The sequence below is a fragment of the Palaemon carinicauda genome, chromosome 26, assembly GCF_036898095.1.
Source record: "Palaemon carinicauda isolate YSFRI2023 chromosome 26, ASM3689809v2, whole genome shotgun sequence".
NCBI lineage: Eukaryota > Metazoa > Arthropoda > Malacostraca > Decapoda > Palaemonidae > Palaemon > Palaemon carinicauda.
Window position 1 is genome coordinate 89,080,251 of NC_090750.1, and position 11,969 is coordinate 89,092,219.

Here is an 11,969-nt window from a genome sequence, read left to right on the forward strand (position 1 = left end):
TCCATTGATCGTCTAAAACCTGCTTATCTTCTGCCAGATGACCCGCCTACAGTTCGCCTCTCTAGATCAGGGCGCCCTATTTAACATGTACAGTATGTCATTTTTAGGGGGGGAGCCATGTACCAACCGTGTTTCACACAATTGTACATAATTCCTTTTGTATATATTATGCTTGTATCTTCGCTCCTCCCTCGCACTAAAACGAACATGAAAATTCCTGTCTGGTTTTTCCCCGGTGATATTGTCTGTCTTGTGAACTTGTCATGTCCTGTTGCCTCGAGGTTTTGTATATAAGGAGAGTGTTCCACAACAATATAACTCAGTCGTTTCCAATCTGCCTTTGATTTCACAACTCCTCTCTCGGCCGTCACATAGGGCAATGTCAGTGTCCCTAGCCTTCGCCATTCATGAGCAGCCTTTAAACCTTTGAATTGTTTATCTTTCCACCTGAACTTTGGCCTTCCCGTCCTTCTTCTACTCTCCATCTCTATGTTCGTAACCCTTTTACATACGTGTTCATCTCCTCTCCTCATCACATGACCAAACCATTTCAGTCTTCTTTCCTGAATTTTTTGAATCTCTTATACGTTGACTCCCCTCGATTAATTCATTCCGATCTTCATCTTCTTCTGCAACAAATTTGCATTGCTCTTAATATTTCTCTGCAGAAGAGTTTGCTTGAATTTCTTCTTGGCCAGAGATCGGTATTGACGTATTTCTAGGTACCGTCCACATGATAGAAGTCTCTTAAGTGGTTTATCAATCACATTAACCTGATTTGGTTGATGGCAAAGTAAATATGCTCATATAAACCAATATCGTTTGTTGCTGCATTTTTCTCAAAATGTTTGCCTAATATCTGCATATATACCATCATCATCATCATCATCATCATCATCTCTGATAGACCAAGAAACACTAAAGAAAGAACTCTATTTTGAAGCGGTCTTATTTTCAATCCTGGAAAATTTCCTTTTCTTATAAAGATAATCAGTACACTTGTCTCTTTCCATTATTGAAAATAAAGAAAGTTTTAATTCGTTAATGTTTAAAATTACTTGTCTCTGTCATTTCTTGTTATTATGTCCATTTATCAAGAATCTTCTACTATTTTTCTTGAAGATGCTTACTTCTATAACCCCCAAAGTTACATTTAAATTCACAAAATTAACAATCATCAATTCTCCTTTTATAGATGCGTACTTTTAAACCCACCCCCCAAAAAAAGTTCTATTTAAATACGCAAAATTAACACTCATAAACTCTCCTTTTATAGATGCGCACTTTTAAACCCCCCCCCCCCCCAAAAAAAAAAAAAAAGTTCTATTTAAATTCGCAAAATTAACACTCATAAACTCTCCTTTTATAGATGCGTACTTTTATACTCCCCCCCTAAAAAAAAAGGTTCCATTTAAATTCGACAATTAACAATCATAAGTTCTTTTATAGATGCGTAGTTTTATAACCCCCGCACGAAAAACAGTTCCATTTAAATTTGTAAAATCGAAATCCCTAAGTTCTATTATAGATCCGTACTTTTGTAACCCTCCAAAAAGGTCCTTTTAAATTCGCAAAATTAACCTCCTTAAGTTCAACTTTTTTAGATGCGTATTTTTATACCTCCCATGAAAAGGTTCCGCGTAAATTCGCAAATTTAACAATCTAAAAGTTCTTTTATAGATGCGTAATTTCATCCCCCCAATAAAAAAAAATTTGTTTTAAATTTGCAAACTAAACATAACCTAAGTCCTTTTATAGATGCGTACTTTTATACCCCCCTCAAAAAAAAAAATTAATATTCATAAATTCTCTTATATATACATACTGTATATATATATATGTATATATATATATATATATATATATATATATATATATATATATATATATATATATGCCTACCCTGCTCCTCTATGGTAATTAATTCTAAAAGACACATTTACGAAAAGGAGAAAAAGGAATTATCTTTTTGTGTCCTGGTTGGTAACACCTCTGCCTGGTGTTTGCCAAACAGAGTCCCGCTCAGACTCGTTAGTGCCTTTAGTGTCTGTAACCTCACCATCGTTGTGAGCTATTATTTGGGGACTGGGGAGCCTTTAGGTCTATCTGCTGAGTCATCAACAGCCATTGCCTGGCCTTCCGTGGTCCTAGCTTAGTTGGAGAGGGGGCTTGGGCGTTGATCATATGATATATATGGTCAGTCTCTAGGGCATTGTCCTGCTTGTTCCTTCTGCTGAGTCATCAGCAGCCACAGCCTGGTCCTCTCTGGCCCTAACTTGGTTGGAGAGTGGCCTTGGGCGCTGATCATATAATATATGTAGACAGTCTCTAGGGCATTGTCCTGCTTATCCCTTCTGCTGAGTCATCAACAGCCATTGCCTGGCCTTCCCTGGTCCTAACTTGTTTGGAAAGGGGGGCTTGGTTGCTGATCATGTAATACATATAGTCAGTCTCTAGGGCATTGTCCTGGTTGTCCCTTCTGCTGAGTCATCAGCAGCCACAGCCTGGTCCTCTCTGGCCCTAACTTGGTTGGAGAGTGGCCTTGGGCACTGATCATATAATATATATGGTCAGTCTCTAGGGCATTGTACTGCTTGTCCATTCTGCTGAGTCATCAACAGCCATTACCTGGCCTTCCCTGGTCCTAACTTGTTTGGAAAGGGGGGCTTGGTTGCTGATCATGTAATACATATAGTCAGTCTCTAGGGCATTGTCCTTGTTGTCCCATCTGCTGAGTCATTAGCAGCCATTACCTGGCCCTCCCTAATCCTAACTTGGTTGGAAAGGGGCCTTGGGCGCTGATCATGTAATATATATAGTCAGTCTCTAGGGCATTGTCCTGCTTGTCCCTTGCCTCTGCCATTCATAGCCTGACTATAAACAGGATAATGCCAATTTTCATTAACAGTACTCTACCAATGATCCCAAAATCCGATCTCCCATTCACACGAAGAGATATATAATGAAATTCCACGTCGTGACAAGCGAGTTGATTAACGAAATGGAATCATCTGGGGAGGGAAAAAAGGAGAGAGATAGTCTCCTATGTTAATGTAATTGTAGGAATCAAATAATAGAGGTAGAAAGATATGAATATGAAAAGGAGATTAGCAGAAAAAGGAAAAAGTGTACATCAAATATTAGGATTATTTCGCAGTATTAAGATGAATGGTATTATTATTATTATTATTGTTATTATTATTATTATTATTATTATCATTATTATTATTATTACTTGCTAAGCTACGACCCTATTTGGAAAAGCAGGATGCTATAAGCCCAAGGGCTCCAACAAGGAAAATAGCCCAGTGAGGAAAGGAAACAAGGAAAAATTAAATATTTTAAGAACAATAACATTAAAATAAATATCTCCTATATAAACTATAAAAACTTTAACACAATAAGAGGATGAGAAATTAGATAGGATAGTGTGCCCGAGTTTACCCTCAAGCAAGAGAACTCAAACCCAAGACAGTGGAGGACCATGGTACAGAGGCTCTGGTAGACTGATATTTTTCATAAGAAAGATTAACGAGATTTAAATGAACAAGAAAAGTTTATAAGGAATAAAGAAGATAATAAGAGATAAATTTTATATATTTGTGGTTAGGTATATATCAGAATATTCCTTGCCATGACACTAACTACCATATATTACCATATTCCTACCATTCGGTTCCGGATTTTTTAAAACTATATGTGTATGTATATATATATATATATATATATATATATATATATATATATATATATATATATATATATATATATTTATATGTATATATATATATATATATATATATATATATATACCTACATAAACACTCCATATATATACTATATATATATATATATATATATATATATATATATATATATATACATATAAATATATATATATATATATATATATATATATATATATATATATATATATATATATACAGTATATATATGGAGTGTTTATGTAGGTATATATATGTATATATATATATATATATATATATATATATATATATATATATATATACACATATATATATATATATATATATGCATATAAATATATATATATATATATATATATATACATATATATACCTACATAAACACTCCATATATATACTATATATATATATATATATATATATATATATATATATATATATATATAAACTTTAAATCAGAATTCTCCCATAATTTTTCACCCTTCCCCTTTTCTCCTTGATTAAAGATGAAATATTGAGAGAGAGAGAGAGAGAGAGAGAGAGAGAGAGAGAGAGAGAGAGAGAGAGAGAGAGAGAGAGAGAGAGAGAGAGAGAGGTGAGTAGATGAACATATGGATCTTAAATTATGTAAATATAGTTTTGTGTCGACAGAGTAATAGTACTCTCGAGAGGTGATGAATGCAGATGAAGGAATAGAGATGACAGTGAATGATACGAGATCTGAGGAGAATTATGCAAATTGCAGAATAAAATGGAGTGTGGCTGTGGAGAATCTTTGATGGTCGTAAAATGTTTAGGAATGATTAGGTGCCTTGATTTGACTCAATTTTCCCTAAGATATTGAATTACGGCGTTAAGACCGTGAGTGGAGAGGGTTTGTAAGATAGGCCTACTCAGGTGAAAGCGTTTTTATTAATGAAAGAGAAGAATTTTTGCTATAAATGGGAAATAAACGGGTTGCTGTGGCCTATTTGGTAACGTCCCTGATTGGTGATTGTCAGACTGAATCCCGATCAAACTCGTTAGTTCCTTTAATCGCTGCAACCTTTCTATCCTTGTGAGCTAAGGATAGGGGTAGGTTTGCTGAGCCTATAGTTCTAGCTGCAGAATCATCAGCAGCCATTGCCTGCCTCTCCCTGGTCCTAGCTTTGTAGAGGGTGCTTGGGTGCTTCATGTGGATATATGGTCAGTCTTTAGGGCATTGTCCTACGTGCTAGCGCAGCTAGGGCAATGTCACTGTCCCTAGCATCTGCCATTCACGAGTGGCCTTTAAACCTTTAAACTGTCTAGGCACATAGGCCTATCTGCTGAGTCATCGGCAGCCATTGCCTGGCCCTCCCTGGTCCTAGTTTGGATAGAGAGTGGGCTCAGGGCCTGATCATATGCATATATGGTCAGTCTCTAGGGCATTGTCTCACTTGCTAGGTCAATGTCACTTGTCTTTAAACCTTTAAAAGGTAATAAGGATTAAGACAATAAACTTATTTCATTGTCGTTTTGAATCGATTACAAATAATGATTTTCCCAATTAAGGTATAATCTATATTTATCTTCACTGTATGCATTTCATATTATTTTTTTCCAATCATTATTGTCCAAGTGCTATTTTCTTTACACCATATCTTATTGTCTGCCTCGTTTCTATCAATTTGGAATACATCTTACATCAATAACTGCTATATCTCTAAATGCTTTTCAAGCAGCGTTCCTTCTCTGCGAATTTAGCTGAATCATGTGTGGACTATTGCATCATATTACTTACAGATTATTTTCCTTAACTTTGTCCACATAACACCATAAATAATTCCCTAATCTGTTGGAGCTGTCACAAGTTTAAGCATCATCTTTGTTGATTCCAAAATCTTTCATATAGATTACGAACTTTCTCGGTGATATTAAATAATTTTGGGTTATTAGCCTGCGCAGAATTTGCCGAGTCGGCAACGGACTTTCCCAATCTAGTCTTTAACTCGGCAATTATATCTTCGTCTCCATGGTGACTAAGTTTCGTTACTCAAACTCCCTTCCTAGTTCTGTAATTAATCTTTGAAAAACATTGGTCACATTTACTGAAATTATGTATTTAATCTTCTGAAAACATTTGCGACAGCTGAAAACATTTGCGACATTTACTGTAATTAATTTTTGAAAAACATTGGTAACATTTACTGAAATTATGTATTTAATCTTCCGAAAACATTGGCAACATTTACTGAAATTATTTATTTAATCTTCTGAAAACATTTGCGACATTTATTGTAATTAATTTTTGGAAAACATTGGCAACATTTACTGTAATTAATCTTTGAAAACCATTGGCAACATTTAATGCAATTATGTAATTAATCTTCCGAAAACATTGGCAACATTTACTGTAATTAATTTTTGAAAGATATTAGCAACATTTACTGTAATTAATCTTTGAAAAACATTGGCAACATTTACTGAAATTCTGTCATTAATCTTTGAAAACATTGGCAACATTTACTGTAATTAATTTTTGAAAGACATTAGCAACATTTACTATAATTAATCTTTGAAAAACATTGGCAACATTTACTGAAATTCAGTCATTAATCTTTGAAAACATTTGCAACATTTACTGTAATTAATTTTGGAAAAACATTGGCTGCATTTACTGAAATTCTTTAATTAATCTTTGAGAAACATTGACAACATTTAATGAAATTCTATAATTGATATTTGGAAAACATTGGCAACATTTACTGAAATTCTGTAATTAATCTTTGAAAAACACTGGCAACATTTACTGAAATTCTGTAATTAATCTTTGAAAAACACTGGCAACATTTACTGAAATTCTGTAATTAATTTTGGAAAAACATTGGCAACATTCACTGAAATTCTATCATTAATCTTTGAAAAACTTTGACAACATTTACTGAAATTGACCTAAATGTCTTGAGAGAGAGAGAGAGAGAGAGAGAGAGAGAGAGAGAGAGAGAGAGAGAGAGACAGAGAGAGAGAGAGAGAGAGAGAGAGAATATAAAATCTAATGATTAATAATGTCTGTTATTGCTTCGTGCCGGTTACGTTCGTGATTAGGTTATTGCTTCGTGCCGGTTACGTTCGTGATTAGGTTATTGCTTCGTGCCGGTTACGTTCGTGATTAGGTTATTGCTTCGTGCCGGTTACGTTCGTGATAAGGTTATTGCTTCGTGCCGGTTACGTTCGTGATTAGGTTATTGCTTCGTGCCGGTTACGTTCGTGATTAGGTTATTGCTTCGTGCCGGTTACGTTCGTGATTAGGTTATTGCTTCGTGCCGGTTACGTTCGTGATTAGGTTATTGCTTCGTGCCGGTTACGTTCGTGATTAGGTTATTGCTTCGTGCCGGTTACGTTCGTGATTAGGTTATTGCTTCGTGCCGGTTACGTTCGTGATTAGGTTATTGCTTCGTGCCGGTTACGTTCGTGATTAGGTTATTGCTTCGTGCCGGTTACGTTCGTGATTAGGTTATTGCTTCGTGCCGGTTACGTTCGTGATTAGGTTATTGCTTCGTGCCGGTTACGTTCGTGATTAGGTTATTGCTTCGTGCCGGTTACGTTCGTGATTAGGTTATTGCTTCGTGCCGGTTACGTTCGTGATTAGGTTATTGCTTCGTGCCGGTTACGTTCGTGATTAGGTTATTGCTTCGTGCCGGTTACGTTCGTGATTAGGTTATTGCTTCGTGCCGGTTACGTTCGTGATTAGGTTATTGCTTCGTGCCGGTTACGTTCGTGATTAGGTTATTGCTTCGTGCCGGTTACGTTCGTGATTAGGTTATTGCTTCGTGCCGGTTACGTTCGTGATTAGGTTATTGCTTCGTGCCGGTTACGTTCGTGATTAGGTTATTGCTTCGTGCCGGTTACGTTCGTGATTAGGTTATTGCTTCGTGCCGGTTACGTTCGTGATTAGGTTATTGCTTCGTGCCGGTTACGTTCGTGATTAGGTTATTGCTTCGTGCCGGTTACGTTCGTGATTAGGTTATTGCTTCGTGCCGGTTACGTTCGTGATTAGGTTATTGCTTCGTGCCGGTTACGTTCGTGATTAGGTTATTGCTTCGTGCCGGTTACGTTCGTGATTAGGTTATTGCTTCGTGCCGGTTACGTTCGTGATTAGGTTATTGCTTCGTGCCGGTTACGTTCGTGATTAGGTTATTGCTTCGTGCCGGTTACGTTCGTGATTAGGTTATTGCTTCGTGCCGGTTACGTTCGTGATTAGGTTATTGCTTCGTGCCGGTTACGTTCGTGATTAGGTTATTGCTTCGTGCCGGTTACGTTCGTGATTAGGTTATTGCTTCGTGCCGGTTACGTTCGTGATTAGGTTATTGCTTCGTGCCGGTTACGTTCGTGATTAGGTTATTGCTTCGTGCCGGTTATGTTTGTGATTATCTTTTAAAGCGACTGTAATTTTATTAATCATATATTTTACCAACGTATATTTAAAAAGATAAAAATAAAAAGTCGATCGTTGTGTGAAAAGCAGGATGTTATAAGCAGAAGGGCTCCAACAGGGAAAAATAGCCCAGTGAGGAAAGGAAATTATTATATAAAGTATATGAGAAGTAATGCACAATTGAAATAAAATATATTAAAAGCAGTAACAACATTAAAACAGATCTTTCTTATATAAACTATAAAAAGAGACTTATATCAGCCTGTTCAACATAAAAACATTTGCTGCAAGATTCAACTTTTTGAAGTTCTACCGATAATTTGAATAATTGAATCAATAATCTATTTATTCTATTTACCAAGGCACCTCCCCCATGATAGGCATTTGTTGACCGAATGCCCCAATTATGATAACGTAAGAAATAGATATCTGTTTGAGGCTCGAGGTGAGGGTGGCAGGTTCATCCTTGCCAAGATTCTTGGACATGATGTGTCCTACTATGCGAACGGCATTTTTAGATTTATTTCAGAAGCAGGTCTTCTGAAAACTATTTAACTTTTATAATGACATCTTAACTGTTATGGTTTTAATTGAATATTCTGTTATTTTTATGTATAATAAATGATATCGGCGTTAATGACCTTAGATGTCAGGATGCCAGAAAACTTTAAATCTATGAATTAATCAACTTCCCCCCAATTTTGGGGGTTAGCCGACATCAAACAAAGGAACAAAAGGGGATCTTTTCTCTTTACGCTCCTCCCAGCCTGACGAGGGATTCGGCCGAGTTTGGCTGCAACAACATAGTTAGCTTTAAGATACTCAATAAATAAATAAAGGACAAATCTATATAGTGTGTACCAAATATACTTGACCCTAAAGAAACAAGATTGTTTTCCGACTCTATAACTTTAAAGAGGTTAAGAACTGCAAACACGAAATTTTGGGGAAAGTTATCTTCCAACTTTCGGGGTAAGCTTTTTTTCTGGGTCTGTTAGAACCTCCGTTGCCTTTCATCGTCCAAAAAAATATATTGGGAGAAAGTTTTGGAGAAAAGAGTTGTTTTTTGACTGTCAGAAATTTGGGAATTTTGTAGATCAGTAAAGTCCTGTGTAATGTTGAAAACGATATAATTGATATGCTTTTCATTTTTTTCCTTTTTATTTGTTAATGCAAGAAAGGGAAAAAACAGGAAAAATACAAAACTTAATTATTTTATGTTATATGTTTTGGTAATTATTAGAACAGAAGATTACAGGAGTGGTTCAATTTCATTACAGGATAAGGAACAACAAAATAAAGTTTCCATTTAAAAGTATGATTTGAACACAAGATTGCAGATGTTTCAATTTCATTACAGAATAAGAAACAACAAAATAAGTTCTCCGTTTAAAAGTATGATTTCGCAGTACAATCCCGGCAGGCTGAAATTTCCCCATGACAATTCTAGAGGGTTCAGACGTGCCAGGTGTATACCGAGGACACAGACAGACAGTCAGACATTTTTTGGTCCGACTCAATTATTCGGAGGTTTTTTTTTTTTTTTTTTTTTTTTTTTTTTTTTTCTTTTTTAACTGGAGCAGGTGCAGTTATTGCTAAGTCGGATACTTGTTATAATACAAATGGTCAAATGTATTTATAAATTCTTGCAACAATTATGCTTTTTCAATTTTTTGGGAATGAAAGAACTTGACGTTAATATTTGACGGGTTTTATTGAAATGTAATCTTAATCTAGGGGAATTTTAATTAAAGTTTAGACGTCGTTGTAATGGCCTTTCTTTGAAAGGATTATCAAATTACACGCACACACACATTCATATATATATATATATATATATATATATATATATATATATATATATATATATTATGTAAATATATATATATATATATAGAGAGAGAGAGAGAGAGAGAGAGAGAGAGAGAGAGAGAGAGAGAGAGAGAGAGAGAGAGAGAGAGAGAGAGAGAGATACGTATATATGTTTGTACTTTATATATAAATATATATACATACATATATATATATATATATATATATATATATATATATATATATATATATATATTCGATAAGAAATTACCTTAACTATGCTACAAGAAAGCCAGTTTGTATTATAGGGAGCCGGAGAACAGTGTTGCTTCATTTCATTGCTAATTTTCGATTTATTTCTCTCGTTTCCTCTGCTGTTCTTTATCTCATAATTTCTGAATTATGTCAAATTTCTTTGGAAACAGTTTTTTATGCGATAGGGAGATGTGGATTCTGATTAAATTTGAATATTGTAGATGATAACTAGAGGGGCACTCAGTAGAGCGCGGACCTCCGTCACGGCAGCTTATTTCTCGACCTTTTGCTCGACCTTGACCTTGACATTTGACCTTAACATGCATTAATTGACGTGGATTTTCATACACTTAAATATGAACCAAGTTTCAAGTCTCTGTGACAACAATGTTCAAAATTATGGCTGACTACGTGAATTGGAAATTTTGCTTGACCGTGACCTTGAATTTCCAAAATTTAATTATTTCCAACTTTTTACATAACAGTTAATCCCTGCTAGTTTCATTACTCTACAATTAAAATTTTCCCAGAAAGCTGTTCACAAACAAACACATGCGCAAACACACAAACAGGGGTTAAAACATATTTAGATTGTAAAATATTCTATTCCTTGAAAAATAATTTTCTTAATTGATCAGATATTCTTCGTTTTTATATTTGAATATCATTAATTATCATTTATCGAAGTTATGTTGTAAATACATTATTATTATCATATGAAAATCTGTTATTAATGTATTCTGTAGATACAAAAATATACCTAATTAACCAGAATCTAATTTATTCTTTAAAAATTCTATCTTTTACCTTTTACAACATATTCTTAATTGATTCTTCAAATTTATCATTCTTAATCGACAATAAGAGACACCCACACATAAGAAATATAAATATACAATTTAATTTATAAGTGAAGTAGATGATGAATGGAGAAGCATTGAATTAATAGCTCAAGATAGAGACAACTGGCGAAATCTAACCGAGATCCTTTGCGTCAATAGGCGTAGATGATAATGATGATTTTATAACTGTGTAATTGGCATCAATGGAAAATGCATTTTGGAAAACTCCAAAGCCTGTTTAATCAGTCAAAACTTTGAGCATAAGTTTCTGGCTGATTAACGCTTTTTTTTTTTTTTTTTTTTTTTTTTTGTCAACAGTATTTCCCATAATCAAGGTTAATTAATCCCAGTAAATTGCACTAATTATACAGACATATTTGATGAGTCATTGGATTTAGGGAACAAATAAAGTTTGCGTCGCGTATACAATCGGATTATGGCTTTAATGAACTAAAAATTATCATACGAAATTATATTTGTTGTACATTGTAGTTCATGATCTGAATTGGATGCTCGGCAACCTTCTTTTAAATGAGTTCTCATATTGGTGGGATTTATATATTACTTATTATTATTATTATTATTATTATTATTATTATTATTATTATTATTATTATTGTTATTATTATTATTATTATTATTTTATTATCATTATCATTATCATTATTATTATTATTATTATTATTATTATTATCTCCGCCAATGAATTTTAGAGGAGGTTATGTTTTTTACCCTGTTTGTATGTATGTCCATTTGTCCTTTTGTTTGTGAAAAACTTTCTGACCACAATTTTACTCTTAGTCCTAGGTCAAAGGTCAAGATCAAGGTCGAGTAAAAGGTCGACTAAATTAACCCTATGGCAAGCGGTTTTCGAGAATTAAGCTGCTTTGACGGAGGTCTGCATTCAGAGTGCCTTTCTTGTTATTATTATTATTA

The 11,969-nt window shown here is 34.3% G+C and overlaps 1 protein-coding gene across 1 annotated transcript in view; it reads right to left on the bottom strand.

Moving 5' to 3' along the window:
• Window positions 1-602: 602 nt before the first annotated feature.
• LOC137620049 (uncharacterized) overlaps window positions 603-11,969 on the bottom strand; it is an 88,723-nt gene continuing 77,356 nt past the window's right edge. The window contains exon 8 of the mRNA XM_068350328.1: window positions 603-773. Coding sequence (XP_068206429.1) covers window positions 603-773 — 171 coding nt within the window. The remainder of the gene's footprint in view (window positions 774-11,969) is intronic.